At 36.7% G+C, this 16,712-nt stretch overlaps 1 protein-coding gene across 2 annotated transcripts in view; it reads right to left on the minus strand.

Moving 5' to 3' along the window:
* Positions 1–399: 399 nt before the first annotated feature.
* LOC102959051 overlaps positions 400–16,712 on the minus strand; it is a 41,886-nt gene continuing 25,573 nt past the window's right edge. For both annotated transcript variants that reach the window (XM_042989564.1, XM_007073740.3), the window contains exons 4-8: positions 16,123–16,244; positions 14,317–14,427; positions 6,412–6,518; positions 2,877–2,967; positions 400–625 (exon numbers count right to left, since the gene is read on the minus strand). In XM_042989564.1, the coding sequence (XP_042845498.1) occupies positions 509–625; positions 2,877–2,967; positions 6,412–6,518; positions 14,317–14,427; positions 16,123–16,244 (548 nt within the window). In that variant the 3' untranslated portion in view covers positions 400–508. The remainder of the gene's footprint in view (positions 626–2,876; positions 2,968–6,411; positions 6,519–14,316; positions 14,428–16,122; positions 16,245–16,712) is intronic.

Below are 16,712 nucleotides of genomic sequence, written 5' to 3' on the forward strand. Positions count from 1 at the left end.
GAGAAAGAGGGGGAGAGGGGCAAAGGGAGGGAGGGAGGGAGGGGGAGAGGGAGGGAGGGGGAGAGGGAGAGAGAGAGGGAGAGAGAGAGGGAGAGAGAGAGAGAGAATATGAATCCCAAGCGGGCTCCACCCTCAGCGTGGAGCCCAACGTTGGGCTCCATCTCACGACCCTCAGATCATGACCTGAGCTGATATCAAGAGTCGGACATTCAAGCAACTGAGCAACCCAGATGCCCCTATATTTATGTTTTAAACAAGATAAAAGAAATGGGAAAACCAAAAATATTCCGATATTTAATTAAACTTGTATAGAGACACAACTATGTGTCTATACACAACTATGTATATTTATATATACCCATATAACTATTTACAAATATGTAAACATATATACAAAGACTAGAAAGGAAAATACAGAAACATATGTTAGGGTATTGGGGAGATTTTTAAAAAATTAATTTGTAATATACACCACAAAACATTACACTGAGATAGGACTATTTTAATGTCACAGAATCTTATACAAATGAATTTGTTCAAGAGCTTCTCTGTCAATATGCTTTTCTGGGTATACATCGTAGTTCAATGGTACCTCTTCAACCCAGGGAGATAACTGTATATTAATCTGGAAGAGAAAGATTATAAAAACACATGTAAACTGCAGAATGATCCTGTTCTCTGGAACTCAAGAAATCATGATGAACTAAGTAACTGAATACAAGAGATTTTTTTACAATGAGCAGGACTAAGTTTACATAGTGTTATATGAACAATATTTTTAAAGTTTATTTATTTATTTTGAGAGAGACACAGACAGCGCAAGTGGGGGAGGGGCACAGAGGGAGAGAGAGAGAGAATCCCAAGCAGGCTCTGTGCTGCCAGCGCAGAGACTGACGCAGGGCTCGAACTCATGAAACCATGAGATCATGACCTGATCCAAAACCAAGAGTCAGACACTCAACTGACTGAGCCACCCAGGTGCCCCTCATATGAATAATTCTTTGCTGTTCTACATGGCAGGTCTGCGGATTCAGGATTTAATTTACTATGATTTTGGAACTTGAAAGAAAAAAGAAAATGCAGAATAGAGTAATTCTTTTAATGTAACTAGTTTAATAATTATTATTAGGTTTAAACAATAAAAGACTAGAACAATGAGAATACACAGAGAACAGAAAAAACTATTCATACATACACAGTGATGGTGCTAAGGGACTACATGAGAGGGGCTAATCTACTCCCCCCCCATAACTTTTATCTGCTCCCCCCACCTTCCTCTGCATTGTAAACTTGAGTCTGCATGGCACAGAAATTCTAGAGCCACCAATGAATATATCTGGTTAAAGAAGATTCATTAAACAAGAAAGCAATAAAGTTATTAAAAAATTTATGTATAAATTTATGTATAAATACTTATGTATTCTTAAGTAATAATTTCCAGTGGTTATCTAGACAGATTTACATATTTAGCGTGAAAATTACTATTTTGTTAAGTGAAAATTCACCAAGTTACTTCAAACCTATATAGAAATAATAAATTGGAGACCATATGTTTAAAAGACACATTTTTATAAGTATGGAAAAGTATGGTAGGATTATACCACTCATGAGATGGGTCTCTCCAGAAAAGAATTAAATGGAGGGAATGGGGAGATTAACATCTTTTTTAAATATATCTCAGGATTATTTCCCTTTTTATGGCAAACATGAATTACTTTTGTAATTTAGATGATTAACAAAAAGTTCTTACAGTATTATTGATGATTGTTTAATCTTTTTTTAAGGAAGAAATAGATACTTAAATTTGGCAGTGCTTATAGGTAAGGAAAGCGCTACTAAAAAAAACTATAGCACTCCATTATTGAGAAATACAACAGTATCTTTCATCTGGGGGTCTCTAAGAACTTTATAAATACTAATGAATCTTTATATAAAGGTCAATTTATTGGGTTGAAACTTAGTAAGTATGGGCCTTATTTACTTTATTTTTTAAAATCTGTCCTTTTCAAAAAAATGTTTATTTTTGAGAAAGAGAGAGAAAGCCTGTTGGAGAGGGGCAGAGAGAGAGGTAGACAGAGAATCCAGAGCAGCCTCCACCCTGTCAACACAAAGCCAGACATGGGACTCAAATCCATGATGAGATCACGACTTTAGCCAAAGTCGTATGTTCAACCTACTGAGCCACTCAGGTGCTCTGGGCTTATTTTATATGGAGAATCTGAGGAACAAAGAAGTGGACTGCATAAGATTCCAAACTACAGAGTACATGGACCTCCAATCTACATATCTTATTCTAGAAGCCTTGAACAACTCTGTTCCTTTTGTTCTAAGGGAAATGTTATGATGTGGGTGTTCTAAGCTTCTTACAAACATTTAAGAGCATTTGTTAACCTAAAACTGTAACCCCCCAGTTGGAAAAACCAGGTGGAGAAGCAAAGGAATCAATACCAAGATAAGAATTATAATTTCTGAGCTCTTGAGGTCAATGAAAAAACTACAAACCAGTTCTTAAGCCATAGGCTTTTGCATTCTTTCAATCATATGTCACTATATCCAGAAAAAGCATTTCCAGAATATTGTAATAGCTACCAGAAAAAAGTAGAAGAGGGGCACCTGGGTGGCTCAGTCGGTTAAGCGGACAACTTCAGCTCAGGTCACGATTTCATGGTTCATGGGTCTGAGCCCTGAGTTAGGCTCTGTGCTGACAGCTCAGAGCCTGGAGCCTGCTTCGGATTCTGTGTCTCCCTCTCTCTTTGCCCCTCCCCTGCTCATGCTCTGTCTCTCTAAAATAAATAAAAATGTTTAAAAAAAAAAAAAAAGAAAAAAGTAGAAGAAAAGTTTTGACAATAAAAACGCTGGGAAAGAGGCTTACATACCTGAAGACTTGACAGAGAATCTTCAAGGCTTGGTACTGTTACTAATAAGGATCCTTGTTTCCTTACATTATGGCTGATATATTCCCAGGCTCTGCAACATATTAAAAACTTGTATTTTAGGTTTTACCAGATACTGAACACATAAAAAAAAAAAAGAAAATGACAAGAGAAAATGCAGCATAAGCAATACCTAGAAATCCAGGTGGGCAAAAGTGTTTGCCTGCAGGAAACAGGATTATAGCAGCAAGTTAGAAATTGGGAAATTTTTCAGTTCAGTATTGAAGAGATTTAGCAAGATGGGGATTTGTGTTACTACCAGGTACTGTAAGGCAAAAACTCAGTTCTCAGGACCAATACACAAGGTAAAGGTGGATCAGCAGTTAACGCCCCTTAAACTCTTGATGAAGTGTCAAAACTGGATCTGCGGATGGAAAAGGGCTGGGGAGAGGCAGAGAGGGGAAAGGGACGTGGAGAAAGGCCACAGAAGCCAGAAACCAAGAAAAAGCTAACAATAAAGCAGAATATGTAGATTACATTTTTAAAAATAACATCAAGAGTGAAATCATACTTTATTTGGTTGTCAAAAATATTTAATGGAAAGACTTCTGGACAATATGGTTTAGTGGGGCCAGCCTGGTTGAAAGCACGACGAAATACCATGTACATATGTATGTGCCAGAGGGCAACACCTGAGCAGTTCTGACTCACTTTAATGCAGACATGAACTGGATTCTCATGTACACGAGTCTCGACAGTGCACCCCGCTACTGGGGAGCGATGGTCAGCAAAGCAGGGATGGGCATCCCTTGCAACAGGCACGTGGGCAGCAGTGTCATTTGTATTTATTTTAGTTACAACAATTTATTAGGTTTAGTATTCTGGAGTTTATTAGGCAAAATGATACAAATGTTCTTTTTTCTTAGGCTAGATCTAAAATCATGTAGCAGTGCTTGGTAACAGTCCCTGTGCTTGGGTTAGAGCTATTGTTTTGATGTGGTGCCTTAAAAATGATGTATTTTACAAGTTTATTTAATAAGAATGAAGAAGCTGAGTAAATTGGCACGGTTGGTCATGGCTCTCAAAATACTGGTAAGCTGTCACTGTAGGAGTTGTATCTGTTTTACCTAATAAAAAAATGCATTGAGGCACCTTTGAAACTAACAATTACTCTACAAATCTGGGGTGTTACCCTGCAATGAGATCTAACTTATTCTGAAGCCTCAGACTTTCCTGAGTACACATTTTCTATTATTATGATATATTTCTGTTTTCTCTTATATACTAACTCCTATAGCAATATCATCCCACTTGTCCCAGATTCTAATTAAGACTACAAGTCTTTGGAGGCTATATGTAATGCCATCTGTTCCTTTTCACTTAGTACAATACAGAATTAATACAGCTAAATGATCAGTTTCTTCAGAATGATTCCAATGTCAGAATACTTTACTATGTGTTCTAAACATTCTCTTATATACTGTCATTCATGACTATAACCTGCATATATTTAGACTTCATTGCACTAGACTAATTTAGGAGAAATGACCGAACCAACATATGTGGCCAAAACCTATTCACTGAACAATGAGAGTTTGTGACTGAATGTACCAAGAAAGCTTTTAAAACAGCCCAAACATTCAGCAGTATTTCCAATATCAAGTTCACCAGTAGCTTTCACCAGTCTTCAGTAGTCTAAATCTTTCTACAATGAATCTCCAAAGATTTTAAGGTGTTTTTCTCTTTTAACTTCTTGTACAACATAAACCTGGTTAATATTTCATTCTCCAACAATCATGTAATGTTTTGGCTACTGGTCATTAACTTAAAAAGGTAAAGAGCTAATCATACTTTGTCCACTGGAAATTAAGTTTAAAGAAAGCACCATTATTAAAACAACTTTGCTCATGTTGTGTTTCTGGTCTTTAGCCTGTGACCAAAAATTGTCACTCATTGTGGCTGAGCTTTGACTATATGATTAGCTTTCTGTTGAACTAGTTTCTTTCTTTCTTTTTTTAATGTTTACTTATTTATTTTGAAAGAGGAGAATGTGAGCAGGGGAGGGGCAGATAGAGAAGGAGAGAGAGAATCCCAAGCAGGTTCCACAACTGGCACGGAGCCTGACGATCCCACGAACCATGAGATCATAACCTGAGCTGAAATCAAGAGTAGGATGCTTAATCATTGAGCCACCCAGGCGCCCCTGAACTAGTTTCTTTTTAAAATATTTAAATTGTTAATTTCATAGTGACCTTAACCTACTAGTAATGGGTATGGATATACGTATATATTTTTTAATATGAAATTTATTGTCAAATTGGTTTCTATACAACACCCAGTGCTCCCAGTGCTCATCCCAACAGGTGCCCTCCTCAATGCCCGTCACCCATTTTCCCCTCCCTCCCACCCCCCATCAACCCTCTGGATATATGTATGTGTGTGTGTGTGTGTGTGTGTGTGTGTGTGTGTGTGTGTGAGAGAGAGAGAGAGAGAGAGAGAGAGAGGGAGGGAGGGAGGGAGGGAGGGAGAAAGTTGGGGGCAGGGTGAAGGTAAAAGGTAAAAGGGTGGCAGGATGAAGAGGTTTAGCCATTTGAGAGTCCACTTAGTAATAACTATTTATGGTCTGTAACTATATGCCTTTTTATTTCTCTGCAGTAGAAACCTTATTGGTACACTAATCCAAACATTTGTATAATTCCCTTTCATACATATAGAAAGGAGCTTTCCTGCATCTAGAGTACACATATGCCATTATGATAAATAAAAAGCCAGCAATCCTAACTAGCCAGAAAAATCAGTGTCTCAGACTATGGACCATAGGAATTTTCCAATTAGAGGAACCTACTGGTCCTGATGGATCAAAAAAACATCAAACTGTGGCAGAGAAGTCAAAAAAGTGGTAACAGATTTGCTGATTTTTCCATTACCTGAAGAGTGGAATAACTCTAGGAACCAACTATTACCACCTTAAAAATATTTTTAGTTTGATAATTAAGCACTATTTTGGTGAATATTCTTATATCTTGCTTTATGCTCACAAAAATTAATTCCCATCATTTTGTGATAGAATAGCACATGAGATGTTTTTTCAAAGAAAATAAAACAGAAAAGAGTAAGTATAAACGCCCACTGGGAATAGATATTTTATTGCATCTGTGATTGCTAAGCAGGTGCTTGAGTCATGATATAATTTTATATATACCCTCCCCCCTGCAAATTAGATGTGATATTCTACAAAGTTAGACAATCAAACTTTATTTTTATTTTATACATAATGCATTTCCTTGTTAATATAATCTTGTTGAGGTTGTTTTAAAAAATAGTTTAATATGAAAGTATTTCTACTTTATCAATCCTTTATTTTTTTAAAAAAATATGCATTTATTTAAGTAATCTCTACACCCAATGTAGGGCTTGAACTCATAACCCCAACATTAAGAGTTGCCTGATTGACTGAGCCAGCCAAGCGCCCCACTAACCCCTTTTCATACTTTGCTGAATATAGTTTGACAGATTCTTGCTTGAATAAATAACATACCTGGCCTGTTCTGCCTCATCAAGAAAATATTCGAAGACGTTATTCATTATAATAACATCAGCATTTTGCAGAAGTGAACCTTGGGTACAGATGTCTGCATGAAGCACCTAAAGAAGAATGAGTTCATTTAAGAAAACAAAGATACCGTATCATATAACCAAAGAAGAAATATTTATTGGTTCAATGATGTTGTTGAGGCAATATGAGAAGTTAACCGACTTAAAATGGGAGAAAGAACAGTATATTTAATAGTACTGTCTAGGGGAGATACTTGATATCTAATGAAAACCATAAACTTGTGAAAATTTGTTTTAGATGGATTTATTTATACATATATACATATATAAAATTTATTCATATAATTATAGTCTTTTAATCTCCAGTTCAGAGCTTTTTCTCACTATGATTATATCATTAACTGTTAAGAGTCAAAGTCCCTAGGGTCAAATTCTGGCTCCATCATCAATGGAGTTTGTATACTTAGGCAGTCAGTATCCTCATAAATAAATTGGAATATATCTATTACGATTCACAGAATCAAATGGGATCATATAAAAACAATAAAAGTAATTGATACATTGTAAAATGTTAATATGCTTATTGGCTTTGTCTAACTTTTCATCTAAAATTTACTTGATATATTATTTATCTAAAAAAGCTAACAAGATAATTTATTTAAAAACTATATGCCTAGGGGCACCTGGGTGGCTCAGTCAGTTGGGTGTCCGACTTCGGCTCAGGTTCTGTGCTGACAGCTCAGAGCCTGAAGCCTGCTTCAGATTCTGTGTCTCCCCCTTCTCTGCTCCTCCCCTGCTTGCACTCTGTTTCTCTCTCACAAAAATAAATCAACACTAAAAAAAAAATTAAAAAAATTTTTTTAACTATATGCCTCATACCCCAAACAATAGAATACCTAGGAATAAATTTATTCAAGGAGGTTAAAGACCTGTACTTTGAAAACAAACACTGATGAAAGAAATTCAAGATGACACAAAGAAATGGAAAGACATTTCATGTTCATGGGCTGGAAGAACAAATATTGTTAAAATATCTATACTACTCAAAGCAAGACTTAATGGAATCCCTATCAAAACACCAACAGCAATTTTCACAGAACTAGAACAAACAATCCTAAATTTTGTATCGAATCACAAAGGATCCTAAATGGCCAAAGCAAACTTGAAAAAGAAAAACAAAACGGGAGATAACACAATTCTACACTTCAAGTTGTATTACAAAGTTGGAGTGATCAAAACAGTATGGTTCTGGCACAAATATAGACACCTAAATCAATGAACAGAATAGAAAACCCAGAAATAAATCCACAACTATGTGGTCAATTAATCTTTGACAAAAGAGGCAAGAATATGCAACAAGAAAAAGAGTGTCTTTAACAAATGGTGTTGGGAAACTGTACAGCTACATGCAAAAGTATGAAACTGAACCCCTTTCTTACACCATATGCAGAAATAAACTCAAAATGGAGTAAAGACCTAAAGGTGAGACCCGAAACCATAAAAATCCTAGAAGAGAGTACAGGTAATAATTTCTCTGACACTGGCTATAGCAACATCTTTCTAGATAGATCTCCCAAGGCAAGGGAAACAAAAGCAAAAATAAACTATTGGGACTATATCAAAATGAAAAGCTTCTGTACAGCAAAGGAAACAATCAACAAAACTAAATGACAAACTCCTGAATGGGAAACGATATTTGCAAATGACATATCTGATAAAGGGTTAGCATCCAAAATCTATGAAGAACATATAAGACTGAACACCAAAAAACCAAATAATCCAATTAAATGGGCAGAAGACATGAAGAGACATTTCTCCAAAGAAGACGTATAGATGGCCAACAGACACATGAAAAGATGCTCAACATTACTCATCATCAGGGAAATGTAAATCAGAACTACAATGAGATATCACTTCACATCTGTCAGAATGACTAAAATAAAAAACACAAGAAACAACAAATGTTGACAAAGATGTAGAGAAAAAGAAACCTTCATGCACTACTGGTGGGAGTGCAAACTGAGGCAGCCACTGTGGAAGACAGTATGGAGGTTCCTCAAAAAGGTAAAAATAGGACTACTGTATGACCCATTACTCGCAGTACTGGGTAGTTACTGAAAACATATAAAAGCACTAATTCAAAGGGATACATGCACCCCTATGTTTACTGCAACATTCTTTACAATACCCAAATTATGGCAGCAGTCCCAGTGTCCACCAACAGATGAATGGATAAAGAAGGGGTGGTATATGTATGTGTGTGTACATATATATACATATATATGTACACACACATACACACGCGCACACACACACACACACAATGGAATATTAGTCAGTCATAAACAAGAATGAAATTTGCCATTTGCAATAACATGGACGGAGCTAGAGAGTATAATGCTAAGTGAAATAAGTCAGAGAAGGACAAATACCATATGATTTCACTCAAGTGTGGAATTTATGAAAACAAATAAAGGGAAAAAAGAGAGAGACAAAGTAAAAAATGGAATCTTAACCTTAGAGAACAAACTGATGGTCAGCAGAGGGGAGGTGGGTGGGAGGATGGGTGAAATAGGTGATGGGGATTAAAGAGTACACTTATCATGATGAGCGCAGAGTAATGTATAGAATTGTTGAATTATTATACTGTACACTTGAAACTAATATAACACTGTATGTTAACTATACTGGAATTAGAACAAAAAACTTAATAATAAAAAATAAAAACTATATACCTCAAAAAATTAAACTAGACCAGAATCAACAAATCTTACAGAGCACAGGAAAGATAACAAGAGAAAACATCTATTTTCTGAAGAGCAAAACAAACCTCTTTTCTTTAAAAAAAAATTTTTTTTTTAATGTTTATTTATTTTGGAGAGAGAGAGAGAGAGAGACAGAGTGTGATCAGTGAAGGGGCAGATAGAGAGGGAGACACAGAACTGGAAGTGGGCTCCAGGCTCCAGGCTGTCAGCACAGAGCCCGTCTCAGGGCTTGAACTCACGAACTGTGAGATCATGACCCGAGTTGAAGTCAGAGGCTTAACCAACTGAGCCACCCAGATGCCCCAGAACAAACCTCTTTTCATTTTAAAAAGAAGAGAAAAAGTTAAATTATTTTGTATCATATGAGTTCTTTGGTCTTACAAATAAATAGTGTTCAGAATGTTGTAGAGTCTGATTCTTAACATATTAAAAAAAATTTATTTTTAAGTTTTATTTATTTATTTATTTATTTGTTTGTTTATTTATTTATTTAGAGCGAGCATGAGCAGGGGAGGGGCAGAGAGAGGGAGAGAGAATCCCAAGCAGGCTCCGTGTTGTTAGTACAGAGCCTGACACAAGGCTCAAACCCATTAACCGAGAGATCATGACCTGAGCCGAAGTCAGATGCCCAGCTGAACTGTGAAATCCCGACCTGAGCCAAAATCAATTCAGATGCTTAATCATCTGAGTCACCCAGGCACCCCTGATTCTTAACATATTTTATTCTTTAAGTAGTAAAAATACTAAAATAATTTAAATTAAGTGGGTCTATAGTCTCTGAACCACACCTTTGACATGTTGTTCCTGAACACACTTAGAAAACACTCACTTTAAAATTTCTTAAAAAAATTTTTTTTTGAACGTTTATTTCTGAGAGTCAGAACATGAGTGGGGGAAGGGCAAGAGAGAGGGAGGTACAGAATTTGAAACAGGCTCTAGGCTCTGAGCTGTCAGCACAGAGCCCGATGTGGGGCTCGAACCCATGAACTGTGAGATCATGACCAGAGCCAAAGTCTGACACCCAACTGACCGAGCCACCCAAGCTCCCCTCACTTTAAACTTTCTTTTTTTTTTTTTTTTTAATTTTTTTTTTTAACGTTTATTTATTTTTGAGACAGAGAGAGACAGAGCATGAACGGGGGAGGGGCAGAGAGAGAGGGAGACACAGAATCGGAAGCAGGCTCCAGGCTCTGAGCCATCAGCCCAGAGCCTGAGGCGGGGCTCGAACTCCCGGACCGCGAGATCGTGACCTGAGCCGAAGTCGGACGCTTAACCGACTGAGCCACCCAGGCGCCCCTCACTTTAAACTTTCTAAACATGTTGCTGAGATGTGAAATAGGTATGCAAATTAACCTATGGATATAGTATAGCTCTCATATCCTCTTTTTCTTTCCTATCTCTGTTCACTCTCTCACACCTCATCCCACAGATAGGGTAAAAAATTATGGTGGATCAATTAATTATGGCAACCAATAGAGGTCCCAGGGCAACCCCTCAAAATGGCTCTGGACAAACTGGAATGCTAACAAGGCAAAGGCCACAAGGCAACCAAAATCAATTTAACCAATTTTTAATGGACACCTCCTATATATGAGATACTATGCAAGGAGATATAACATGATGAATGAGATACAATATCTATACTCAAATACTTTATAATCTAGTAATGGGATGAAACAGCTATGCTGGTAACTCTAAATCCTATCAAAGGAATAAGCAAGATATGAATAAAGGAAAATTCACCTTTAGCCTAAAAGAAAGGGAAGAATTTAAATCAATGGGTCTTTTCATAAAGTGCGTAAGACACATGGCATGTACTCTAGTACTTTCCTGAAACCCCATTATAATAAAAATATAGGGTTTTTAGAAAAGAAGATGTATACCTACAAGGATGAAGAGAATAGGAAAGCAAACAACAGACATAAAATTTACAAGTTAAGGGGGTGCTTTGGCCGGCTCAGTTGGTAGAGCATGAGACTCTTGATCTCAGGGTTGTAAGTTCGAGCCCCATGTTGGGTGTAGAGATTACTTAAAATAAAATCTAAAAAAAATTAGTATGTTAGGAAAAAAAGAGGAACTAATAAGGAATTTAGGACCAGAAAAATCTGATTTCTAAGTAGATTATGTATCTATAATTCTAAATATTCTATATATATCTATAATTCTACATATTTAGTTATATATATAATTCTATACATATATCTATAATTTTATATAGAATAAAAATATGTATCTATATATAAACACATATATATCTATAATATACATATATTCTATATATTTCTAGACATATAGAAAGCAAAGATCCAGCCTTGATTTATACTACAGAATCTTAAAAAGGCTTATATTTGGTGGTACTGGGCATTTCTGGGTGAAGGAGTACAGACAAATGCTAAAAATAAGGTAATTTGGTTGAAAGTCAGTTTTAGAAGCACCCAGACCCCTATACACCTCTGCCCTGCCCCAGCAACAGAGGTTTATTCTCTGCAAAGGATAAAATGCAAAGGTGTCTGGGTCAGGGGATATCAGGACTAGCTGAAAAAAAGGCTAATGTACTGAAAACAAGGGAAGTAAGGAAATAACGCAGACAGGATGCTGTGAATCCCTCACGTCTCAATTCTTTTCCTCTATCCCTCAGTCCCCAGGATGTTGTTTGCCATTTAGTAAGGAGACTGGAAAGGTTTTCTCCGGGCAATCAGACCAGCCCAAGAGGAAAGATCTTAAGCTACTTTATCAGATATTCCCCAACTAATTAACTACCCAAACAAGATCACTCAACAGTGAAGCCCACAGTGCTCAGAATCCCCACCTAAGTGCTGAGAAATTCAACCAGCCTTTTTGTTTCTCACTTTCAAGTATGAACAGACAACCAAGGATTCTTAGACTTCTGAGGAAAGTCCTGTCAAAAAAGACCAAACACAAACTACAACAAAACAAAACACAGAGACTGAGCCTTAAAGGGTGGATGGATTTCAACAGATACTATAAAAAATAGTCCTACAATTCCTTTCTGTTGATCTTAGGGCCTCTCAAACACAACAATTATCTTTAGCATCAAGGAAGGAAACTGTGAAGTTTGCCAATAAAACGGTATAAAAACAGCTTTCTGCCATTGGGTTACTAATAGCCACCGAAGCCATAAGCTGGGAAAGTATGTGGGATGGGCATGCATCCACATATACTCCTTTGAAAAGTAAGGGGTAAAAATCTTTTAAAATGTAAATAAATGCTTTTTTTTTTTTTAAGTTCATTTATTTAGAGAGAGGGAGAGCATGCACATGGGCAGGGGAGGGGCAGAGAGAGACAGGGAGAGAGAGAATCCCAAGCAGGCTCTGTGAGGTCAGCACAGCACCCCATTTGGGCCTCAACCTCACAAAATGAAATCATGACCTGAGCTGAAATCAAGTCAGATACTTAAGCAACTGAGCCACTTGGGCACCCCGTAAATGTTTTATATAACTTTATCATCTTCTTTAAAAAAATAATAATAAAGTACTTGGTTGTCCATTTATAAACTATGATTCTCAGAGGTCCTGATTTTTATTTCTTATTAAAAAAATTTTTTTTAATGTTTATTTTTGACAGAGAATGAGCACGTGAATGGGGGAGGGGCAGAGAGAAAAGGGTGCAGAGGATCCCAAGCAGCCTCTGCTGACAGCAGAGAGCCCAATGTGGGGTTCGAACTCATAAACCATGAGATCACGACCTGAACTGACGTCAGACACTTAACCAACTAAGCCACCCAGGTGCTCCAGAGGTCTTAATTTTTAAATCTCAATTTCCAATTAAATCGACACTACTGTTAATTATGTGATTCTTATTATCCAAGAGCAATGTGTTTTCGTTCACTAAATATGGGATAGTGAGAACAACCCATGAATTTTTTTACTGGACAATAAATTTACTTTAATCATTTGTCTATTTCTAAGATGAGAAAGAGACAGAGAGAGAGAGAAAAAAGAAAGTTTGGAAGGAGGAAGACCATGAAAAAATTTCCTTCAGTAAGAAAGGGGAAGACTAGACCTCAATTGTACTGAGATGTCTTTCAACATCAGATTGCCCTTAACACCAGAGAGCCTTCGATGCTCAATATTTCCCTGCATTGCCACTAGAAGTATAAGATTGTCAGTCAAAGGGTAAGAATTACTGCATTAAGCAAAAAACTTCCTTTCCCCCTTTTGGTTATCTTTGCCCTTACATACAGAAAAAGAGAAAATTTCTGTTGTAGCCCAACCCAGGGCATCATTCCCCTTGAACTGCCATTCTGTGGCATCCACAAAGCCTCCTGAAAGCTTAGAAAAAGAAGATAAAGAACTGAGAGCATTAATTTTTTTGCTTACTTTCAACATAAGAGTTTAATTAAATACACTTCTGACCAACATCTAGAGGTTCAAAAATGCTACCAAAATTGTACTAAAGTGGAGATGAAAGAGATTAAGAAAAAAAATTCCACTTTCTAATAACACTGGGGAGGAAGAGAAATAGGAGTGGAAGATAATTATAATTACATTCATCTTTATTAATGTTTTAAAATATTAAGTCAACTCCACCTATTTCTACACAACAGCAACCAAGAATAGATTCAAAAAGATTTTCTAACTCCAATTCAGAAGAAACTTGGCTAAATTATGGTATAAGATAGACAACAGAAATATACATATACATATTTAATTTTTAATGTTTATTTATTTTTGAGAGAGAGAGAGAGCGAGCGAGCAGGGGAAGTGCAAAGAGAGAGAGACACACACACACACACACACACAGAATCTGAAGCAGGCTCCAGGCTCTAAGCTGTCAGCACAGAGCCCGACGCAGGGCTTGAACTCACGGACCGCGAGATCATGACCTAAGCCGAAGTCAGACGCTTAACTGACTGAACCACCCAGGCGCCCCTATAACAGAACGTATATTTAAAAGGATACCTTTAATACAGCTTAGGAAACACAGTCAATGGTACTGTAATAGTGCTGTGTGGGGACAGGTGGTACCTATGCTCATGGTGAGCACAGAATAATGTACAGACTTGTCAACCACCATGTTGTACACCTGAAACTAATGTAACACTTTGTGTCAATTGTCCCTCATAAATAAATAAATAAATAAATAAATAAATAAATGGGTACCTTTATTCTGTCAGTGAACTGGTATTTTTTAATAACCATTTCCTGCAACTGGCAAAAATCTCCATTCAATTCTACTCCATATAGCTGCAGTGCTGAACTGTAAAGATAACCCTGAAAAAGATGAAGACACACTGTGATGCAAATGAATTAACTGTGAGTTCATTTCTACCTAAAATTTAAAAAATCAAACTTAAAAAAAAATGGAATTCAATAAAGTAAAAATAAAATGAAAGATAAATAATAACTTGTAGTGTATGTAAAACTTACAACTTCAAGAACTTAAAGACTCTTACTGATCAAGACCTTGATTGTAGTTTATTAATTTCTATTATTTAAAAGCAATCATGTTTTGAAAGATTGATCTCTTCTTACTCTTCTTGATAAAACCGTGCATTCAACAAAGTTGGAAGTAAGAAAAGTGATCACATACAGATTCTCTGTTTAATACCCTATTTCTGTAATTTCTTGGAAAGTTTTATCAGGGGAAATCAAGAAAGGAGTTAACCCGTGGGGAATATAATGGAAAATCATGCACAGTCTGACACTAGAGGAAGGTGGCTGGAGATGTGTCCTGTTGGGCTTAGGGAAGTCAGTCTGATGTCTGCAATCTGCCAAAGATAACTGACCAATCAGTCAACAAGAACAATCAAGAAGTGACTAGATATTATAACGTATCCATTTTTGGTTGCAATAACAAAAAAAATAATATGGAAGGAAAGGCAAATCATATTCTGAGTATCATTTTACATCAACTAACACCCATGCATAAACCAGATTTGTATTCACAGCTCATGATGGATTTTTAGAATATGTTCAACAGAACGCATGTAGGTATTCAAAAATTTGTTGAATCGGTAACCATATTAATATGGAGAAAAATGACAATATGTTTAAATTTATTGACGCTGCCACATACCTGCACAGCCAGATTTCTTTCAGCTATATACTCTTCCAACAAATCAGAAAATGGACAAGAGTGGAGCAAATATGGTAAACAATCATAACCTCTAATGTTCTCCAAACAAAACCATCTGACAATCTGTATTTTCTACTACAGATATCATTACTAATTATAGAATGTAAGTCTTAACACTAAAACATAAACTAAGCACTAAAGAGTTAACTTTCTGATTAGAGCAGCAACGGATGCTGGGAACTGATGGTGCCTGTTTCTGGTATGAGTCTCTACTGCTGTTGGCCACATGTTTTAACAAGTCTGCTAATGACAACCAGAAACCACATTTAAGTTTTTTGATAAAACCATTTAAGAACATTAGAAATACTCGTGATTTGAATTTTTTTTAAAAAGCCACCTTGAAGTGATACTTCAGAAACAAATGTCTCCGTTCAAACTTGAATCACAGAAAATTGGAGCAAGATGTGTCCTTGGATATCATTTAGTTAGCTTATTTACAGGTGAGAAGCTTGAGGCCAGGGTGTTAAGTGACTTGGTTATGGCCATATGCAATTTCCTAGGTTAGGTAAATTTTATAAAAGTTTTAATAAAAGCTCTTACCAAACCTCAGTCCATCAGTAGTGATGGGCAAAACAGCAAAGTGTTATGAGGGTCACCTGCTTCTGTTTTGTTGCTATTCCTTCATTTGTGTCACAGAGACAAACTAGTAAAGGATATCAGAGAGCTGGCCTTTGAAATTCCAAGTCCAGTATACTATTTTAACCTCATTATTCTGTTACTCTAATAAATAAAGCCAAGCTGTCACCTTGGATGGTGGCAGGCAAAATTGTCGCTAGCAGGAGAAGAAAGTATTTTCCAAATGTTGAGTGTGTCCACAAGCTGGACTTTACCCCATAAAGGACTGTGCCAAGCCTGGAGCCAACGTCAACCAAGACCTTTCCCGACAGATCAGGGAGGACATGATGATAAATGAACTTCAATTCCATGAGGGAGAAGGAATGAGAAATAAATCCTGGAGAATTAGAACAGAATAAACATCAAATTGTACTTGGGTATTAAACATTCTCTTCTGTATTTCTAATTCTTTTAACCATATTTATAAAGCGTATTTCTTTTTTCTTTTTTTTACTGTTATTTTTTAATGTTTTAATTATTTTTGAAGGGGAGAGAGAGACAAAGCATGAGCAGGGGAAGAGCAGAGAGAGAGGGAGACACAGAATTCGAAGCAGGCTCCAGGCTCTGAGCTGTCAGCACAAAGCCTGATGAGGAGCTTGAACTCACGAACTGTGAGATCATGACCTGAGCCAAAGTTGGACGCTTAACCGACTGAACCACCCAGGTTCCCCTCTTTTGTAATTTTTTAAAATGTTTATTTTTGAGAGAGAGAGAGAGAGAGAGAAAGAAAGAGGGAAGGAGGAAGGGAGGGGCAGAGAGAGATGGAGACACAGAATCTGAAGCAGGCTCCAGGCTCTGAGCTGTC

This window comes from Panthera tigris, chromosome B3, assembly GCF_018350195.1.
Source record: "Panthera tigris isolate Pti1 chromosome B3, P.tigris_Pti1_mat1.1, whole genome shotgun sequence".
In the NCBI taxonomy this organism is placed as follows: domain Eukaryota; kingdom Metazoa; phylum Chordata; class Mammalia; order Carnivora; family Felidae; genus Panthera; species Panthera tigris.